Below are 18,620 nucleotides of genomic sequence, written 5' to 3'. Positions count from 1 at the left end.
CAGCCCGGAGGCGGGCAATGCGAGCAGCCCCTCAAGCTGCTGCCAGATTTGGAAAACCCCATGCGATAGAAATCTCCGCTCCCCACCGTGTCCCAGGGGAGCRCGAGGGGCTGTGGGAGGTGAAGGGCCGCCGCAGGCAGGGCAGAGCTTCTCCCCGCTTTCGCCTTGCCCATGTCGACCCTGAACTCCTTGAAAGTGGGTCTGGCCGAGTATATGAACATTGCTTTTTTTTTCCCCCCGCTGCTTCCCAAGGCCGCTGGCCAGTGGCCCGCAGGGTCGCTTTTCAACCTTCCTTCCCCCGCGACGGTTTGGGAGCAGCTGGGATAACACACGGGCCTTTCATGCGCCTTTACCTCGAGTGCTTTTCGTGAAAGGGGGGCGGAAGAAGCCACATGACAGCACTAAACGCGGATGCAAGGGCTGCACGTCTTTTGGCTGCCTCCTTGCCCGGGCCCATCCTGCACTAAGCAAACACTGCTTAAGTGCCTTTCATAATACCGGAGAGAGTTGTTTTTCTCTTCTGCTGAGTTTCACGGCCTGTAAACAGCCCTGTAAGGTTCTCCACAGCTGCTCAGTGTTGAAAGCAAAAAACCCAAAATGTTTGCTTTGGTCCTTTCCTTTACTAGCTGGCAAGAGATTGATTTGCACTGATTTATCTCTGTGGTCTGTTACCGAGGGAGAGGTTTGCTTGAGGGATGGGACGCCAGGAGTTAATAAATGGGATGATAATATCGCTTCCTGCGTGTCAGAAAAGAAATATTAGCGCTCTCACGGAGGACCGCATTTAGGCATAAGAACGAAACTTTAGCAGCCCGTTCTTCCTCTTTCTATAAACCTCTTTCGCACAGAGATGCTCCAGCTGGGCTTTTGTGGGTGACCGTCGCAAACCCATTGCTTTTGGCAAACCTCGGCTCTGTGGCCCCCCAGACATTTACGCGTACAGGCAGTTTTGCTCAGGTGAGCGCACGGTCCAGCGGAGCGGTTTTGCACTCGCTGGTGGCAATGGGAATTTTGCTTGGACGCCAGCTAGCAAGCGTAATTTTTTCATCTGCGTAAGAATAATAGTAATACCTCTGGCTACAGCTGTTGCCCTTATTAATCCAAGAGTTGCCAGCCACAGGGAAGCGTTGTCATCTCTTAAATAGTGCTGCGCGCTAGCTGCTGCCTCTGGATGCCTGTTAAGTGGGTCTCCACCTGGCCGTAATAGTGTCATACCAGCTGTGGGAGGGAAAGGCACGGGCCGGCGTTTGCCGGATTCGTGCTATCTGGCTTTTATAAATGCTGTGAGAAAAGCGGCAAAGCTGGAAGGAGAAATGAGGCCCCGCAGCCCATTCAGAGCGTCTGGAAGAGCAGATATTGCAAACTCGTTCTCTCCGAGGAGGCCGAGAAGCAAATGCAACTTTAATTTTCAGCAATTGATAGCAACCGAGCGGAAGTTTCAGGCTCTCTACCATTCTCTGGGAAATACAGAATTCATCCCCAAACGTCCCCAAAAGCTTAGATGCTTATTTCTGAATTTTCAGTCCAGATCTATTTCCAGATCTAATTCCGGATCTGCTTCCAGCTATGCCGACTGTTGTCATTTGTACAACTTCCAAGGCTTTGTTAAAAAACATGTGATTCTTCTCACTAATACTCACTTCTATTGCGTAGGACTCACTGAGTTGATGGAGCTGGCAAGGCCAGTAATAAAAAAAAATCATTGTATATTTTTTTGATGATGACCTGGTTAGTAGCTTGATATATTTGAGTCTCCTTTGGCTCATAACTCCTGCTGAGAATGAAAAGCTCTAAATCACTACATTTGCTTTGGGGAGGCTATTTTTTCAGTTAAGCAAGCATTACGGCTTTATGCGATGTAAGCTTGGAAATGAGTATTAAATAATAAATCGGCCATCTCTATGACAACAGATACACAGCTTTCCTGGAGGAGACATTGTTTCAGGAGGTTTGCCAAGGGGATCACAGATAAGAAAATCACATAAGTTACATTTTGGCTGCGACACGTAAGACATTATTCTTGGCGCCCTTCCGAAATGCAATCAGCCAGGGCAGGTTATTCCACAGATGGGGCCGGAGGCTTGAGGGAGCCTGCGAGGTTTTTTTTGCAAGACGCTCTCCTAAACACTCAGAATAGGCAGCTCACAGGGGCCTGGAATAACGAGGTTTCCACTGGTACCTTTGCTACGGTAGCAATCTAGGTTGACCGCTCTCCTATATTAGATGTGACCCTGGGGTGGCATAGGCAAAACGAAAACCCACAAAGATGATTCAATGGCCGCTGTGTGAACAGTGGTTGCTCTTCCAAAGAAACGCTTGCTCAGACGCGGCATCTGGCCATGCTAAGCTCATGCGTCTTTGCCGAAGCTTCACAAAAGTGTCATAAAACCTTGTCTCACCGTCTCTCTCTCTCTCTCTCTCTCTCTCTCTCTCTTCCTTAGGTCTCACATTCGGTGCTTGAGAAAAAACTCATTTAAAAGGAACCCAAAAATAAAAGAGCAAAATGAGGAAATATCGACATTTGCCCTTCGGGGCGATACTCTGCCTCCTCCTCTCAGGCTTTAGTTGGGTTGATTCGCAGCAGCAAGCAGGTAAGACGCGACCGCTTGACATGACCTCTCCTCTGTGAGACTGTGCCACTAGTTCACAGTAAAACCTCCGCCTCGTCTGGTTTTCATATGCATGTTGGTGACCTGTTGTGATTTACCTTGTGCTCCTCAGCTCCTGGTGGGCTGAGGGCCATTTTCTACGAAGGCCTTAGAGAACCTGCGCGTTACCCTTTCCAAGCATGTAGCTAGCCAGTGGCGGCCGTTCGGCAATGCTCCGCGTGCGACTAGGGCTTCGGAGGTGCAGGACTTGCACCCAGGGTGTCCCCGCAGCGGGCTTTCTCCATCCTCRGGTGATGGAGGGCCCTTGTGGGGTGATTTTGACCTCCTTGCATGCGTAYGAGCGCGGGAAAAGAAAGTGCATTTTGCGACGAGAAGAGCGCTGCCGCCTCGTGGCTGCCACCGAGCTGCAGGGAGGCTGTGTCAGGTTTTAGGAGGACACGCTGGCTTCTTTCGGAACGTAACGTATGTTGCAGGGAAGTAAAACGTGTAGAAAACTCGTTCCAGCACCCAGGCTGCTTGAACTAAGGGGTTCCTCCTTACTCAGATAACGCCACTGACCCAGCAAAAGCACCACGGGYCACGGGTGACTTTGGTGCTCGAAGCTGAGCAAGCCCAATTTCCCCCATGCGGTTGCAGACGTGTTTTTTCTGGCTCGAGGGTCTGGGAGAGGAGTCGGAGAAGGACACATTTCGGGGAGGACAGGCGGCCGGCTCCCCTCGCCGGGGAGGGCAGGGTGCATGCGGTCCCTGGCGTCCCCCTCCCTGCGCAGGCTGGCGCTCACCCGGTGCAGGGGGACTCTTYGCCCCCCCTCGCTTGCCGGCACGGAGCTCGTCGCTGCCTGGTCACCCCAACGCTTCTCATTTTGCTCCGGACGGTGAAGGGAATATAAGTTGCACTTTGGTGATGCGAAAGAGGCCGTCGGAGGAATGCTTGCGCTGACCTGTAGAAAATCCTAAACCCCATCTGTTTTTTTAAAGCTGGCAAACCCGTTGCTGTGGCTGATATAATATTTCTAGTGGATTCCTCTTGGAGCATTGGAAAGGAACATTTCCAACTTGTTCGAGAGTTTCTGTATGATGTTGTAAAAGCTTTAGATGTGGGAGGAAATGATTTTCGTTTTGCACTGGTCCAGTTCAGCGGAAACCCCCACACAGAGTTCCAGTTAAATACGTATCACTCTACCAAAGACGTGCTGGCCCATATCGCAAATATGCCTTATATGGGGGGAGGCACCAAGACTGGAAAAGGATTAGAGTACCTAATCGAGAAGCATCTCACTAAAGCTGCTGGAAGCAGAGCGAGTGATGGCGTTGCCCAGGTTATTATAGTGTTAACGGATGGACGATCCCAGGACGATGTGGCTCTGCCGTCATCCGTCCTTAAATCGGCCGATGTAAACATGTTTGCAATCGGAGTGCAGGATGCAGTGGAAGGGGAATTAAAGGAAATAGCAAGCGAACCCTTCGATATGCACCTTTTCAACCTAGAGAATTTTACTGCTCTCCACGACATAGTTGGAGACTTAGTGGCAAGTGTCCGTACCTCCATGACTCCAGAAAAGGCTGGGGCCAAAGGACTGGTTAAAGACATCACAGGTAATGGCCAACTGCTGTGCTCTGTGCCATGCTGATAGCTCCGATCAGCATGGGGATTGCTGGCGTCGCGTTGTCTAAAGCCGGTGTAGGAGCAGACTGAGATGGACAGTCTGAGGTCTAAAAACAAAGGTTTGAAGCGTACGGCCATGGGTTTGTACCTACAGAGCGTGCCRCTGTTCGCAAACTGAGCTGAAATCCCTGCCAGAGCCCCAGGGTCATGCCGCCAGGAGACAGTGCAGAGCCCTTTGGYGGGAAATGGCCTGTTGGTGGCCACCCTTTGGCACCTATCACATGGAGGTGCAAGCGCAAACCCCGTCAATCACATGGTGGCCCACAGAGTTGCTAAATTGCCCCATCATATCCACTCCTGAGACAGAGAGMTAAGAAATAACCTGCTTGGCCATGATGAAAACTCTGTAAGGCCCTGACCAAAATGTCTCTGGAGACCGAGGTTGCTGCTGGCTGCAGAGAGATGGGGAAGGACATATCCACGTGGCCGGCGGGGGATGTAGGCGATGTGGTCTGGGCAATACAAAGACCCCAAGCGCCTGGTGGGATCCAGATCATCCCAACCACGCACCTCAGAGGTGTCGGTGGGGCAGGGCAGTGCTGTTGCCCCACAACCTGACRGCTCCTTTGATTTTAGGCAACGTAGCTGCCACTAAGCCCTACAATTACAGAGACAACCCAGCTGCCATGAGGGGCCTTGGGACACCATAGTTACATTGTCAGCACAAGGTGACTCTGAAAAGTCTCCTATTCCCTGTTCTTTGCTGAAGACAGCAAAAGTCACACCTGCTTAGAGCAGCTAGGGTGAGAGTTGCCCTCACAAAATTGCTTTTCTGAGCTTGCCCMTGAATCTTTCATCTCATCTGCTTAGAGAAGGTGTGTGGCTTGAGATCCCTTCTGCAATGCCACTTAAACGCCTTCTTTATAAGCTGATGACTTCCTCATAGCAGAGCRTGGGAACCTGCCCATAACATCTCTACAAGCCGCTTTGGCTTCAATAGGTCTGCACTGAACCATATTTGCCTGGAAAAAAATAAGCCAGTCTTCCTCCGTCCCTGCTCTGTTTATGAAATCCCASGGCGCAAAGTGCCTTCGGAGTCGCTGTGTTGTATTTCAGAACAGAAGTCCGAGAGATCAAACCTTTCTTTTTATTCCTGAGACTCCATCCTGAGACTACATSTGCCTCATGTGAGGCAATAGCGGTGTGGCGAGGTGTGACATTAATCCCCTTGTGTTGTCCTGTCTGCTTAACCCCTCGCGTCCGTCCCCCTGGGCACTGCCCGTCACTGCATGACCCCGAGCGACACAGAAACACCGCGCTCACGTGTGCTGTTGTGCAAAGTGTTCGACAGGGCAACTATCCAGATCACGTGAAAACCGCAGGGAAGGAGAGCAGCTGCCCCAAAGACATGACATAAGAGTCACCARTTCTGAGCAAATCCAGCCCGCGTTGGCATAAAACGGACGCTACGCCCGGCGCGCTGGCACCATGGCGGCAAGTGGTCATCATTTTTGCCCTGGAGGGCCCCAGCGCTTCCCCATTGAAATCAAAAGGGGAATTTGTCCTTGGCGGCTGGCCGAGCTCCTTTGGGGCACACCAGCAGGTGACCAGTTAGCCCCTAAGTGTCCTGAGCCACAGACATCCCGCTAGAAGTTTTAAGGGCAAGTGCCCATGTCATATACGTCAAGGAGTATTTTGAAGCCCATTTCCACTCAGAGATAGTAGTCGCAAGCGTTTCCTTCCCYACCCATGAAACAAAATTTAAGCTAATCCAACTAGCGCAGTTTTGGCCCTGTGTGATTTACACGGGCAGTCTGCAGAGTATTAATATAGCACATAAAATGCTGTCACAGGTCCTAAACATTGGGAGATAGAGCGTAGTGGGCAAGGCACGGTACAAATAACTGCCTAAGAGTTTAAGACGCCATTTATTCAGCTGATAACTCCATGGGGCATTGAAGTGTGTAAAAATGCTATGGATGTTATGCTAGAAACAAGCCAAATGTGAAGCCAAAATGCAAAAAAAAAAAGAAAAAAGAAAGAAAAAAATCTCATAGTATTGTAGCATACCAATGCTGTTGGTCTGTGACAGTCCCCAGAGCTGACTAGCGTAAGTATGGAAGTCAGCCCTGAGTTTGCCCTGATGTATACGTTAAATCTGTCTGTCTCATCTCTTTGCTTAGTTGTATAACAAGCATGCTTTTATTTGTCCTCCAGCACTGGCTTGTTCCATAAATGTGCACTGAAGTACCAGGTTTTTTACGGTGATGACAAATTATCCAACACTCGCATCCGTTTCGTATCCATTTTCTCTTCTGTGGGAGCTAGCCACGCTGCCACGATGATGGCCATCRGCACATTAAAGCTCATTCCTCAAAAAGACAGCCAGGGTATCTGAACCAGAGCTGGATACAACCACCTTGAGATTTTTCTTTGCTGTATATTATTAAATGGAACGTGTACATCACAGCCCAAACTGGCACATTAAAGGCAACCTTAAGCACTTTCACAAATTTCAATTTAGCGATGAAAAACCATCTCTGAGCCACCACGTTTATGTTGTTTAAATGACATTGGTAACTGAGTCCACCTGGCTCAGGGAGCCGGGGACGGACCTGAGAACCTTTTTCTGAATCTTTTGACGGCATTGCGGTGCATAAAAACATTTACTAGAAAAATAACCRAAAAATAATTGACCCTACTGGCTAACAGCAAAAACCGCAGGGTAAATTCTTGGTCTCACTAAAGTAAGTGCCAGTTTTGCTACTGGTTTCACCCGTGGCTTTAAAAAGCTGCRAGTCAGACTGGATTTCCAGACATGACTTGTCAGTCATTTGCAAGTGGTCTCAAATTTGGTTTGCTGCCAAGATTGAGGAGGTGTAGCACAGACAYGCGCATGCTTTGGGGGCTTTTTCCCTCCGTACTGCATGCCTACAAGTCTTGGTGACACTGATGGTAATTACYTGAGCAAAAGGAGGAAGAGCAGACACCAGGGCATTTTTGGTCTGCTTCGGTAAGTCTCACAACAGCAACAAAAAAWTGCTTCCCTCCAATAAGCGTGTTAATGCACATAAAAGTTTTGTTTGGTGTGTACATATTCCCAGTAGCTGTTTGTGACCATCTGGGTATGGGCACAACAAAACGGTTGGATAATTGTGTCATGACTGATTTCATCACCCTGTTTTAACCTGATTCTGCATTCCTTGATTGAATATCCAGTGTCTACATGAAAAWCGCAAACCAGGCCCCTCTAGTGGTAATCAATGCATCTTTGCACAAAATGATGGACACAGGTTTTGTGTGGCAAGGGTTGACAAATGGGTAGGACACCTCGCTGCACACATACCCTTGTGCATATGCCGGACGGCAGGTAACAGTTACAGAATAAGAACGAGAACCCCAAACTTTCCAGTTGTTTCTAAAAAATGCATTCAAACAATAATCACTCAAGGTGGGAGAAGCCACTATATTCGGCTGCTGCTTTGAAGTGGCAAAACAGCAGAATTGCAAAAGAAAGGCTGAAACTTTCCAGGTATCCAGGAAATACCGGCTGAAAGTAACATTTCAGTGTTCACGTTATATTTGTTTTGGGAGCCCTATTGGACACTGCTTTTTTTAAAAAGACTGCAGTGAGGAAAACCTCCTGTGAATGTTTTTGTGGTCACCAACTAGCTTCATGGTGAAAATCTGCTTTTTTCTTTTGGCTCTCCATGTCCGCCTAAATATTTAGACAATACTGGATCTGATGGAATGGATCTAGATTCCCCCAAATTGTGTTTTGCACAGTTTTCTCCTCACTCTCCAGAAATGTTGACTCCAGTGTATCGGTAGCCACGAGCTTGGGTTGTGTCCGGACATGATGGTCTCTTGCAAAGCAGATGCTGGGTCTGGTAACTCATATTCAATCAGAATGCAGAACTAAGAGGCAAATTTCACCTCCCTAGTGAACATGTGTTTTGTTTTCTCATTTTCGTGTTTCTTACTGGTTTTCCAAGAAACATGTCAGAACACTGTACAACTGCATGTAATCACTTGTTTTAATGCTTTCACCTTTTGCATTTCTTTTTTTAAAGCTCAAGAGTCTGCTGACATAATTTTCCTTATTGACGGATCAAACAACATCGGAAGTGTCAATTTTCAAGCCATACGTGATTTCCTTGTAAATTTGATTGAAAGCCTCAGAGTTGGAGCTCAGCAGATACACATTGGGGTGGTGCAGTATAGTGATCAACCCAGAACCGAGTTCGCTTTGAACAGCTACCCCACAAAAGCGGATGTTCTGGCTGCAGTGAAGGCGCTTAGTTTCCGCGGTGGCGAGGAAGCTAACACTGGTGCAGCACTGGAGTTTGTGGTGGAGAACCTCTTCACCCAGGCGGGAGGCAGCAGGATAGAGGAAGCGGTGCCGCAGATTTTAGTGCTGATCAGTGGTGGAGAGTCTAGTGATGATATCCGAGAGGGCTTGTTAGCGGTGAAGCAAGCTAGTATATTCTCATTTAGCATTGGGGTCCTGAATGCTGACAGTGCAGAGCTGCAGCAGATTGCCACTGATGGAAGCTTCGCATTTACTGCCCTGGATATCCGTAACCTTGACGCGCTTCAAGAATTATTACTGCCAAACATTGTTGGAGTGGCCCAAAGACTCATTTTGTTAGAGGCCCCAACCATTGTTACCGAAGGTATGTATGCCTTTCTAGACTGTTGCATTTTGATGAAATGAATGCGCTTTTGCACGCTTAAAAAAAAAAAAGTTTTTTTTTTTTGCAATGCATCTCTCTGGTCTGGTTTTGGAGAAAYGATCAAAAAAGAAAAAACACTCCTGGGGCTAATGTGCAGAAACTGGTTTGCCCCATGGGTTCCTTTTTGGAAACCATAAGGTTTTGTACCAAGAACCAGCATGGCAAGGAGCTTTAAAGGATACAAGCAGAGCATGCAAAAGGCTCATATAATCATTACTGTGGTATCTAAGCACCCCTGGAGGTAAATGCTGCAGCATGTTCATCTCTGAAAAGATTTATGTCATGTAAGCTTACGTTATTTGTCAGTGGACAGTGTCATCAGACTCCTCTATGAAATTAGACTGGAAAAGCTCATGGGGATGGAAAATGGATCCCTGTTTTGAAGGGCTAAAGTTATCAACTTACTAAGACAGTAAAATTAACTGCCCAGTAGAAACCGTGCATTATCCTTGCAAAAAGGGTGCGATTCCACCCAGAAACCTGTAAAGTTGAACTTAAAAGCAAAACATCCCTTAGTTCTTCTGGAAGGAAATCCCTACCTTGCTAGCATAAGTTTCCTTCAGTCCCGAAGCTAAATAAGGCTGCAACTTTGCATGAAAAACAGAAAATGTGGTTGTCAATATTCCACTTAGATCACTTAGTCACTTTAGGGCCTTGCCACAATTATTTCTGGACTTGCATTAACTTGGATACAACTGAGTAATGAACACCTAGTATTATATGCTGGATTTATGGAGTGTGTAGGTATTTAAGAGTTTCTCACCTTTAATTTTAAAACTAAGTCACATTTACCGATGAAGAGCTTTATGAATGGCACGACAGGACATATTGCAAAGGCCCCTGGGAAGAGCAAGCCTGCAATTCATGCACGTAATTACCAGCACACTTAACGCAAACCACATTTTTTGGGGTCCAAATGCCAGTTTGGAGTTCTGTACATATTGTTCAATTCCTGATGYGTGTTGACATATAAAACTGCATCCCAGATGTCTTCACTAATCTATGTCTAAACATATTAGCTGTCCCATGGCTAATACCAAAGGGAGCAATTGGCTTAAAGGATCATTTTGCAACCTTGTCCTGATCATTCTGGAAAAGCACATAAAGAACTTTTGCTTATGACATCCCACAAGAACCATATTTAGCTAAATAAGCTGAAGTATGTAGGTCTAGCTAAAAGTGTGCATGTCAGGACCCATGCAAGTCAACAGCAAACCCCTTTTTCTGCCCCAGGGACTTTAATGGTGTTTGAATCCCCATAGCTGGGGCATTTGCAGGGGGCTAAAAGGATGAGAATCTTTAGTTCAGAATTATTTCCAATGCTTTGAGCTTTTAAAACTGAAATTCATTTCTTCTCAATTATTTAATCAGAGAATAGCAAGATCGAAAATGTTGGTACATTTTGTTTCCTTTGTACTTGGATGTTTTTCATTCACAACACCAGCACATTTGTAGAAGGCACTACAATAGCATCAGCCTGCATAATCACATGTAGTTGTTTCTCCTAAATACAGAGAGAAGGCAGTATTTTCAAAGGAGTTTTAGGGTACTTCCCTTGCCTAACTTCCATGGAAATGCATTTGGATTGGGCTGCTTGACTTGCACCGGTGCCTTGAAAGTTTGCAGTGTAAAGCACAGAGCTGAGACAAATCAGTGCAGTCCAAAAGGGCTCGGCCCGTCAAGATGCCAAATGTTCCCATGCAATGCAGAAAGCAGAAGCCCTCCCGCTGTACACTCTYCCCCCTGGGATGAAAAGCTCGCTAAAAAGGCCTCTCTGCCTCCCTGGTCTCCTTTAACTGCTGGGGAAACCTGGATGATTAGCTTAGATTAGATGTCTCACATAAAAATAGTTGAGATGCCAGTGATGAGAAGGGAAGCTATCCAGGGCAGGATTCGAAGGAGATCCCCTCAGACATCCATTCCCAAGGAAACGCAACAATTTCCAGAGTCAAAGATAATGCTTTGATCCCAAATCCTTTGAAATTCCTGGGAGCCATCAGCTTCACCAGGCTCTGAATCTCTGAATCAGCCTCTAAGAGATGTCTACAGCCTTCCCTAAATGTTTTTGCTTTAACTGTGTCCATTGAAATTAGCACTATGGGGTATTTCTTCCTGTGGGTTTTGGTTTCAGTTCTTGCATTCCTCTTCTTTAAGGAAATGTAATACAGAATTTGACAGCTGCAAGCAGAATTACTAATGGAGAGAGTTATTCCTTCTTGGCCTCCCTTGTCTTTGCAAAGTCCTTTTGATGCTTCCTGCAAACTTCTATATAAAGTCAAAAATTTCCAGGGACTCCATTTTTGGGAGAAGCTTGCTGACAAGCTATCAAAGCACTTTTGGGCTTCTTTTCTGGATGATACAAAGCAGGGATTTCAGGCGTTGTTATCCTTTTGGAAAGTTTTCTGTGTTCAGACCTCTCCTCGGAGTAATTGATGAGGCAAAAAACCCGACTGGAGGAATGAATATTGGAAATCTCCTGGCTCTGTAAAGCGGGTTAGTTTAAACAAATCCTTGTTGCTGTGTGAGTAGCTGTATTTTGACTGCCTAGGCAATAAACACTCTTTTATTCCAAGCCACTGACAGATAAAGTGAGGCTGTGGCTCGGGTGCCACAGAGACAAGAGGAGCTCTCATGCTCGTTGTGCATGGTCCTATAACCTCGTGTCTAATAGCACAACACTGGACCGCTTTCCCGGGTTGCAAATTTTGACAATCCTGCCACAGTCCTTGCTCAAACAATTTCCAGCGGGAGTCTCTGAGGGGCATTTGCAGACACGTGTGCTTGCCTGCAGAAGCAGGTCTCTCAAGGGTCTCTCTCTCTCTGCAGTCCCGGGGAGAAGRGACAGCCGAGTCGCAGAAGTCAGCTCCAGCTCTAAATCACTCCTTGGGGTGGCCCAATCCTGATGCATTAGCCGGTAACAAGAAACCTAAGGGGGACCGGCCTCCCCAGGCAAAAGTTGGCTTTTGCGAGCACCACATTTTGTGGCCAGCTGGGAATTGTCCAAGAGAGGCCTGAAGCCAAATCTTTGTTCTTTGTTCAAATCCAAAGTAAATAGCATCCATGCAGAGGAGCTCTGTCGGGSTAAGGGGCTGCCCTTTTCCACCCGCAGCACGACGGAGGGTGTTTACTACTACTTGCCACGAGCTGTGTGAGATGCCGTTGCTTCTGGGTCTCCCTTTCCCACGGTCCCCATCTGTGCACTGGGTGTAGCAATGACCTGTTAGGTGAAGGACCTTCCACCTTGGATATTGGCCTGATCTCAGGAGCTATTAGATGTGCTGTCTAATTTGAGGACACTCAAAACCACTAGTAGCTTTTGAGTATTCTGGCCATCCAAGGCGAAGGCAATACCTTGGTAAAAATACTCTTTACTCTCAAGTCGTCTGCTTCAGTTGCCTTACATTTGCTGTTTTCATTTCATCCATAGAAATGAAGTTTAAGAGGCTTGAAAAAAGGCGGAAGTGAAAATCACGGACAAATGTCTTTCTCCATCCATTTCTCTTTGGGTGGAGAAGTCCATCCTTGATTTTCTACTTAGTAATGTTGTGAAAATACAAGTAGTCCTGGTAAAAACTCTGTTAACAAAATTACCTTAATCACAATTTTTTCCTGATTTTGGCCACATTTTCCATTGCTGTATATTTTCAGAGCTCTTTTGAAATCAGTGGTGTTAAACAGAAAATGTTTTTTAAGTATGTGGACCTCAAACTAAGGTCTGATCCAACATAAACCAGAAACAATGCAAGGTTTCCTTTTTCAGTTCAATGGCATGAAACTGGGTAGATGATATTGTGAGTGAGCTTCTTCACAATATTGGCTGTGGCTCACTGTTTCACTCACTGTTTCAAAGAATAAATGTGGGTTATCTAAAGAATGGTGTTAAGATCGTCTCCCATAATGATCGCGTATAATGTTTTTATCATAATGAGCATTGGTCTTGTTAATATTTACTGTTGTATTATGTACATTTGTTGTATTAAACGTGATGGTGTGTTGGTTCCAGCGCCACACAACACATTTTTTCCCCAAACTATCTTCCTCCAAACTTGGCCAGGGACCTGGAAACCTAGTTCTGCTCTTTCTGCGTCCTATGCCATCGTCAAAAAGTTTCAGAGATTACAACCTAGGGGACCACTTTTGTTAAAGATATGGCAACCAGAACAGAATTCAGCTCTTCCATGGCTGGGCTGGCTGTGCCAAGAAAAATCATAACTTGTTTTTGTTAGATAAGGAATCAGATATAGGACGTGAAGACCCAAAGTCCAGGTATGTTGAATACATTGCGACTCTTCTTCACTTCTGTAATTGCTCTTGTGAACTTAAACTTTCTGAGACCAAGTCACTCTTGGGGAAAACTTACGTGGCTCCACTGTAGACAGAGGAGCATCACCTGCTTATTTCTAATGTTCCATCTGAGTGCAACATTTTGCCTCTGTTCTGACATCTACATGCATTTTAAACTATGCTTTGAAATGTAATGTTTTATTGCACTTTGTAAACAACGTAATTTTTGCAACTTGTCTGTTTTAGAAAGGGGAAGCATTTAATCAGATTTCATATTAGCCCTGTGCTGGAGCCTGAAAAATAATTTTGTTTTGAAACAAGACTCCTAGGAGAGAAGTGAGATTTGTGTGCAGAATTGAACCACCCCTTATAAAGGTGTTGAAAGTAACAGTACTTCAAGCAAACAAGGAGTCCTAAATGTTGCTGGAYTGTTGATGAAGTATTGATGTGTGGAGTTTGGTAAGGGCCCCCACTAATGCTATGTTTCTGTGTGTATATTGTTACTTGCAGTTATTGAAGTGAACAAGAAGGATATAGTCTTCCTGATAGATGGCTCGACAGCTTTGGGGACTGCCCCTTTTAATGCAATTCGTGATTTTGTTGCCAAAATCGTCCAAAGGCTGGAGGTTGGACCCGACCTGATTCAAGTAGCGGTGGCGCAGTATGCAGACACTGTAAAGCCAGAGTTTTATTTTAACACCCACCAGAACAGAAAGGATGTGATGGCTAATGTGAGGAGAATGAAGCTCATGGGTGGCACGGCGCTCAATACGGGCTCGGCGCTGGACTTTGTTAGGACCAACTTCTTCACTAGCGCTGCCGGGTGCAGGATGGAGGAAGGGGTACTTCCCATGCTGGTGCTCATCACTGGCGGTAAGTCTGGGGATGCCGTTGACCAAGCCGCAGCGGAGATGAAAAGGAACAGGATAGTGATCCTTGCCGTTGGGTCGAGAAACGCAGACATGGCAGAACTGCAAGAAATTGCCCACGAGAGAGATTTTGTATTCAACCCAAATGACTTCCGCCTTCAGTTCATGCAAGCTGTTCTTCCTGAAGTACTGTCGCCTATACGGACGCTATCTGGAGGAATGATTATCCAAGAACCACCACCAGGTAATTAATTACCTTGCTCTGAGCAAAGGAGATCCAGCTGATGCATTTGTCAGCTCTTATTCTGACCTAGAGAGAACAGAAAAAAGCAAGAAGTACATGTTTCAGCATAGCTAAATGTCACCTCTTTCATTTGCAAAATGTGCATGAACAGGTTGATAAATTTGTTAGGGTGTTTCTTATTATAATTTTGTCATTCCTTCCCTTGAGATTTTGTCCCATGCCACATGCGTCGCCAATATTCAGAGCCTGGACATGAAAGATACGCCGTACTAGTTAGTTAGGTACTCAAATCATTTGCTGAAGGTTTTCTCTCGTTTGAGATTTGCGTTATCTATCAACAGGGCACACTATGAATATTATGATCTCTTACGCAGTATGAAAACCATCTGTAGTGGTTATTTGCTCATGAAAGCTTAAACATTTCTTCTGAGTGTAAAGAAAATAAGAAGGTTTGATCATTTAGATGGTCAGAGAAAGTTAGCCTGACACTGTTGGACTGAGGTTTACTCTTCAGAAACATATTTACAGTTTTCTTCTCATCATTCACTCAGCTCAAGCTGTAAGAGGCACATGATACTATTGCAATGTTGATTTTAATTTAATTGTTTAGAAGATGATCCAAAGCCCTGTGAAGCCAGTGGATTCTTTTTACTTTGTCTTTCCACTGACATCAGGAGACTTTGGAAGCAATCCAATAACTAGAGTAATGTCTTTTGAAGCACTTTTCCCTGTRTTTTAGGAGGTCTTTTATCTGCATAGAGATTTTATACTAAATTTCTCAGGATTTCTCCCTGATAGAGATGCTTGAGGTTGAATTCTTGTTGTGCCAGATCATAGGTTAACCTTGCATTTCTGTCCCATGGCATATGAACATTAGAAAAACAGGACTTCTTCCAGCTCCCTGCAAGGTCAATAGTGAGATTCCCATAGAATTAAGTGGGTGTCGAACCATGTCCATGTTATTTTTTCCCATTTCTCCAAGTAATTTAAAATTATAAAGCACAGATCAAAGAACTTGAGTTTTTTGAAAGGCTCCTTAAAAAATAAAAACCAATGACTAATCCTCATGAAGAGCTGACATTTTAAAATCAGTTTGCCAGTACTTGTCCTTAATTAAGATGAATATCACGGGACTTATTCATAAGCTTTTTTCAAGATGTGTTTCCTGCTAATACAGTTTTGCATGGCTATATACCAAACCTGACATTTTTATTTTTCAATGCAAATTAAAAATGTTCCTAAACTTCCATGTTCTTTAAAGCTTATACATGTAGCTTCTCTTTTTCTCCAGTTCTTGTGCTCTGCTGTACTCATAGCTATACACGCACACAGCAAGCAAGTGAACATATCCCACTCCATAAACAGACTAGGATTAATAACATAACTGATTTGGATCCTGAGCAGCTAGCTGCGTTTCAGCTGGATTATATAAGCATGTTATCTCACCCCAAATCTTGAATGCTGTTCCTCTGGGAGAAATTAAACATACAGAAAGCCAAGACAATCTGTGATATCTGAGAGGAATCACTGTACTCCAGAGGGACCATTTGTCCCTTTTATTTTTCATATCTTGGTACTAGGACAGTAAGCTTACAGGGAGAAGATAAGCTAGAGAGATCYATCAATATCTCCACAGATCCACAGGTGAACTTTTTAAACAGAAAGATGTTGAACAGCATCAGCAATGGGTGTAAGTATTCTCAGATAGCTTATTTGTATGTGGAGGAAGATATCCCCATGATACACTGGAAGAGCCTGTGCCAGGCTGCCCGGGCAGATATCTAAATGTGCTACACACCTATGCAACGTATCACGTACCTCAGACCACATCTCCAGCCTCTGAACCCACCACCTGGGTTTCTGCTCCCACACCTCAGATATCCGTCCAGGATTCACCCCAAAGCTCCTCCACAGATATCAGTTCTCTGAGGTCTTCCTTCAAGTTTTCAGCACTTTGGGCTGTCATCCTGACATGATGTATTCAGAGCAAAAAGCATAGGGGGGGATCCTGCAGTGTCTTTTAGCTGATGTTGCAGACCTAAGTCTCAGACCTCTGGTGCTAGGACATAGTCCTAGAAGAATTTGACCTTAAAGAAAGAGCCAAGAACTAGTCTTCCAGTTAGTGCTAAAAATGGGAAATTTCTCCCACCCCTTCTGCAGCCCCTACCAGCAAAATGTATGCCTGTGACTGCAGACATCAAAACACAGTTTTCTACATCAAATGCAGACATCTAAAAGTCAGGCAGATATCAAGAAGTCAGGCATCTCAGGCATCCACTGCAGCCTCACCAGGACCAACTTTTTAAAGGCTATCAGTAAAAGCTGTTTTAAACACCTGCTCAAAAAGTGGGCTACTTAGCAGAAGTGCTCTTCTACGGCAAGCAGAGCCTAGCTCTGCRCTGCGGGCTGGCTTGCTCTCAGCTGCACCGTGCAGGGGCAGAGCGACTGCAGAAATCACTGCGGTTCAGGGCAGGATGTGGTTCACTACATTTGGGGACGCTTGAGGGCATCCCCTTGCACCAGGAGATGGCTCAATAATGAGTGATAGCATTGCCACAACACTTTGCATACAAGAGAGCTGAAACATTCCCTAAAGCTTTGGTGGAAAGCCCCAAGCAAATCYGCAGTGACTTACAGATAAGCAGGGCCTCCGCAGGCCTAATTCAGTGTTGGTCCACCAAACTGAATGAAGCCRCTTTACGTCAGCTAAAGATCTGGCCCAGAATATGCAACTGTGGCATTAGTATCCATTGAAAATATCTGCCATAACAGAGGCTCAGCCTGGTCGCTGGAACGTGCCATTTAAAACACTTTTCAACATGAGTCAGAGCCCCCCTCCCAAATTCAGGAATTTCCAACAACATCCTTGCTCTTTCTCTGTTGATCACACTCTTTCTCTTCTCTTTCTCTCCCCCCTCCCTTCTAACAAGGTATACATGTGTGTACGGTGTATACTGTATGCACACATGAAAAATTTCTRTTTTGTTTTCTGTGATGTCTCATGTTATTTTCTGTGCTCTACTGCAGTTCAAGTAACCAAACGGGATATCATCTTTCTTTTGGATGGATCACTCAACGTCGGAAATGCCAACTTCCCCTTTGTGCGTGACTTTGTTGTGACCCTAGTTAACTACCTTGATGTCGGAAGTGACAAAATGCGAGTTGGCTTAGTGCAATTTAGCGACACTCCTAAAACGGAGTTCTTTTTGTACTCATACCAAACCAAATCAGACATAATTCAACGCTTGGGGCAGCTGAGGCCCATAGGGGGGTCAGTGCTGAACACTGGCTCTGCACTGAACTTTGTGCTTTCGAATCACTTCACTGAAGCTGGTGGGAGCAGAATAAATGAACAAGTGCCGCAGGTCCTAGTCGTGGTTACAGCAGGGAACTCTGCTGATCCCTTCTTGCAAGTTTCCAATGACTTAGCTCGGGCCGGAGTGCTGACTTTTGCTGTTGGAGTTAGGAATGCGGATAAGGCAGAGCTTGAACAGATTGCATTTAATCCAGGAATGGTATATTTTATGGATGATTTCAGTTCTCTGACAGCTTTACCCCAGGAATTAAATAAGCCTATAACAACCTTTGTTAGTGGAGGTGTGGAAGAGGTTCCACTCGCCCCAGCAGGTAATAACTACCTTCCTTCATGTTGACCGCATTAAGTTAATCTTGTTTCTCTTGATTGTTTGTYACCAATGYACAGCTTCACGTTTGCCAAAGGCCCCGAGTCATTGGAGCGTATAGGGTTGTGCTTAACCTAAAATAYGTGGCTTGACACAGTCAGCTCTTACTTTTGCTGAAGTCACTGCTAGCACGCTTAAAAGACAGCACAATTTAAAGCCCTTTGGTAGGTCAGGATCAGAGTGAGTCTATGACCACCAGTCTCTTATTTGGATGTGCCTTTTCTATTCCTATAACTTGGAATGCCTTCACARCCTGTAAATGCGTTGTCCGTACTAGCTCAGGCACAGGGAGCAGTTGCTTTTGACCACAAGGAACGATGTGAAAAGGTTAAAGCAGTGCCAAAGAGCATAGAGGAGTAAAGGTCTAACCAGGTAAGTGGTCAAATCCTTCCCCAGAGCCACTTTGCAGAGGTGATGATAGTGTTGGGCTGTCACGGAGGCCGAATTTGACTCCAAATATACAAAGTTAGTCTCTAACATCAAAAATTAAAAGGGGTTAAACTTGCCAACAAACAGGTACTTGTTCACTAATTCTTTTATTGTGGCTATGTGCATATGAAGACAGAAAAACAGCCATGATTGTTTAGCAT

The 18,620-nt window shown here is 45.5% G+C and overlaps 1 protein-coding gene across 1 annotated transcript in view; it reads left to right on the top strand.

Moving 5' to 3' along the window:
* Nucleotides 1–2,503: 2,503 nt before the first annotated feature.
* Nucleotides 2,504–18,620, top strand: part of COL6A3 (collagen type VI alpha 3 chain) — a 57,302-nt gene continuing 41,185 nt past the window's right edge. The window contains exons 1-5 of the mRNA XM_026087738.1: nt 2,504–2,591; nt 3,587–4,204; nt 8,288–8,890; nt 13,745–14,347; nt 17,375–17,974. Coding sequence (XP_025943523.1) covers nt 2,504–2,591; nt 3,587–4,204; nt 8,288–8,890; nt 13,745–14,347; nt 17,375–17,974 — 2,512 coding nt within the window. The remainder of the gene's footprint in view (nt 2,592–3,586; nt 4,205–8,287; nt 8,891–13,744; nt 14,348–17,374; nt 17,975–18,620) is intronic.

This window comes from Apteryx rowi, unplaced genomic scaffold (genome assembly GCF_003343035.1).
Source record: "Apteryx rowi isolate R43461 unplaced genomic scaffold, aptRow1 scaffold_12, whole genome shotgun sequence".
Taxonomy (NCBI): domain Eukaryota; kingdom Metazoa; phylum Chordata; class Aves; order Apterygiformes; family Apterygidae; genus Apteryx; species Apteryx rowi.
This window is presented reverse-complemented; position numbering and strand designations above follow the sequence as displayed.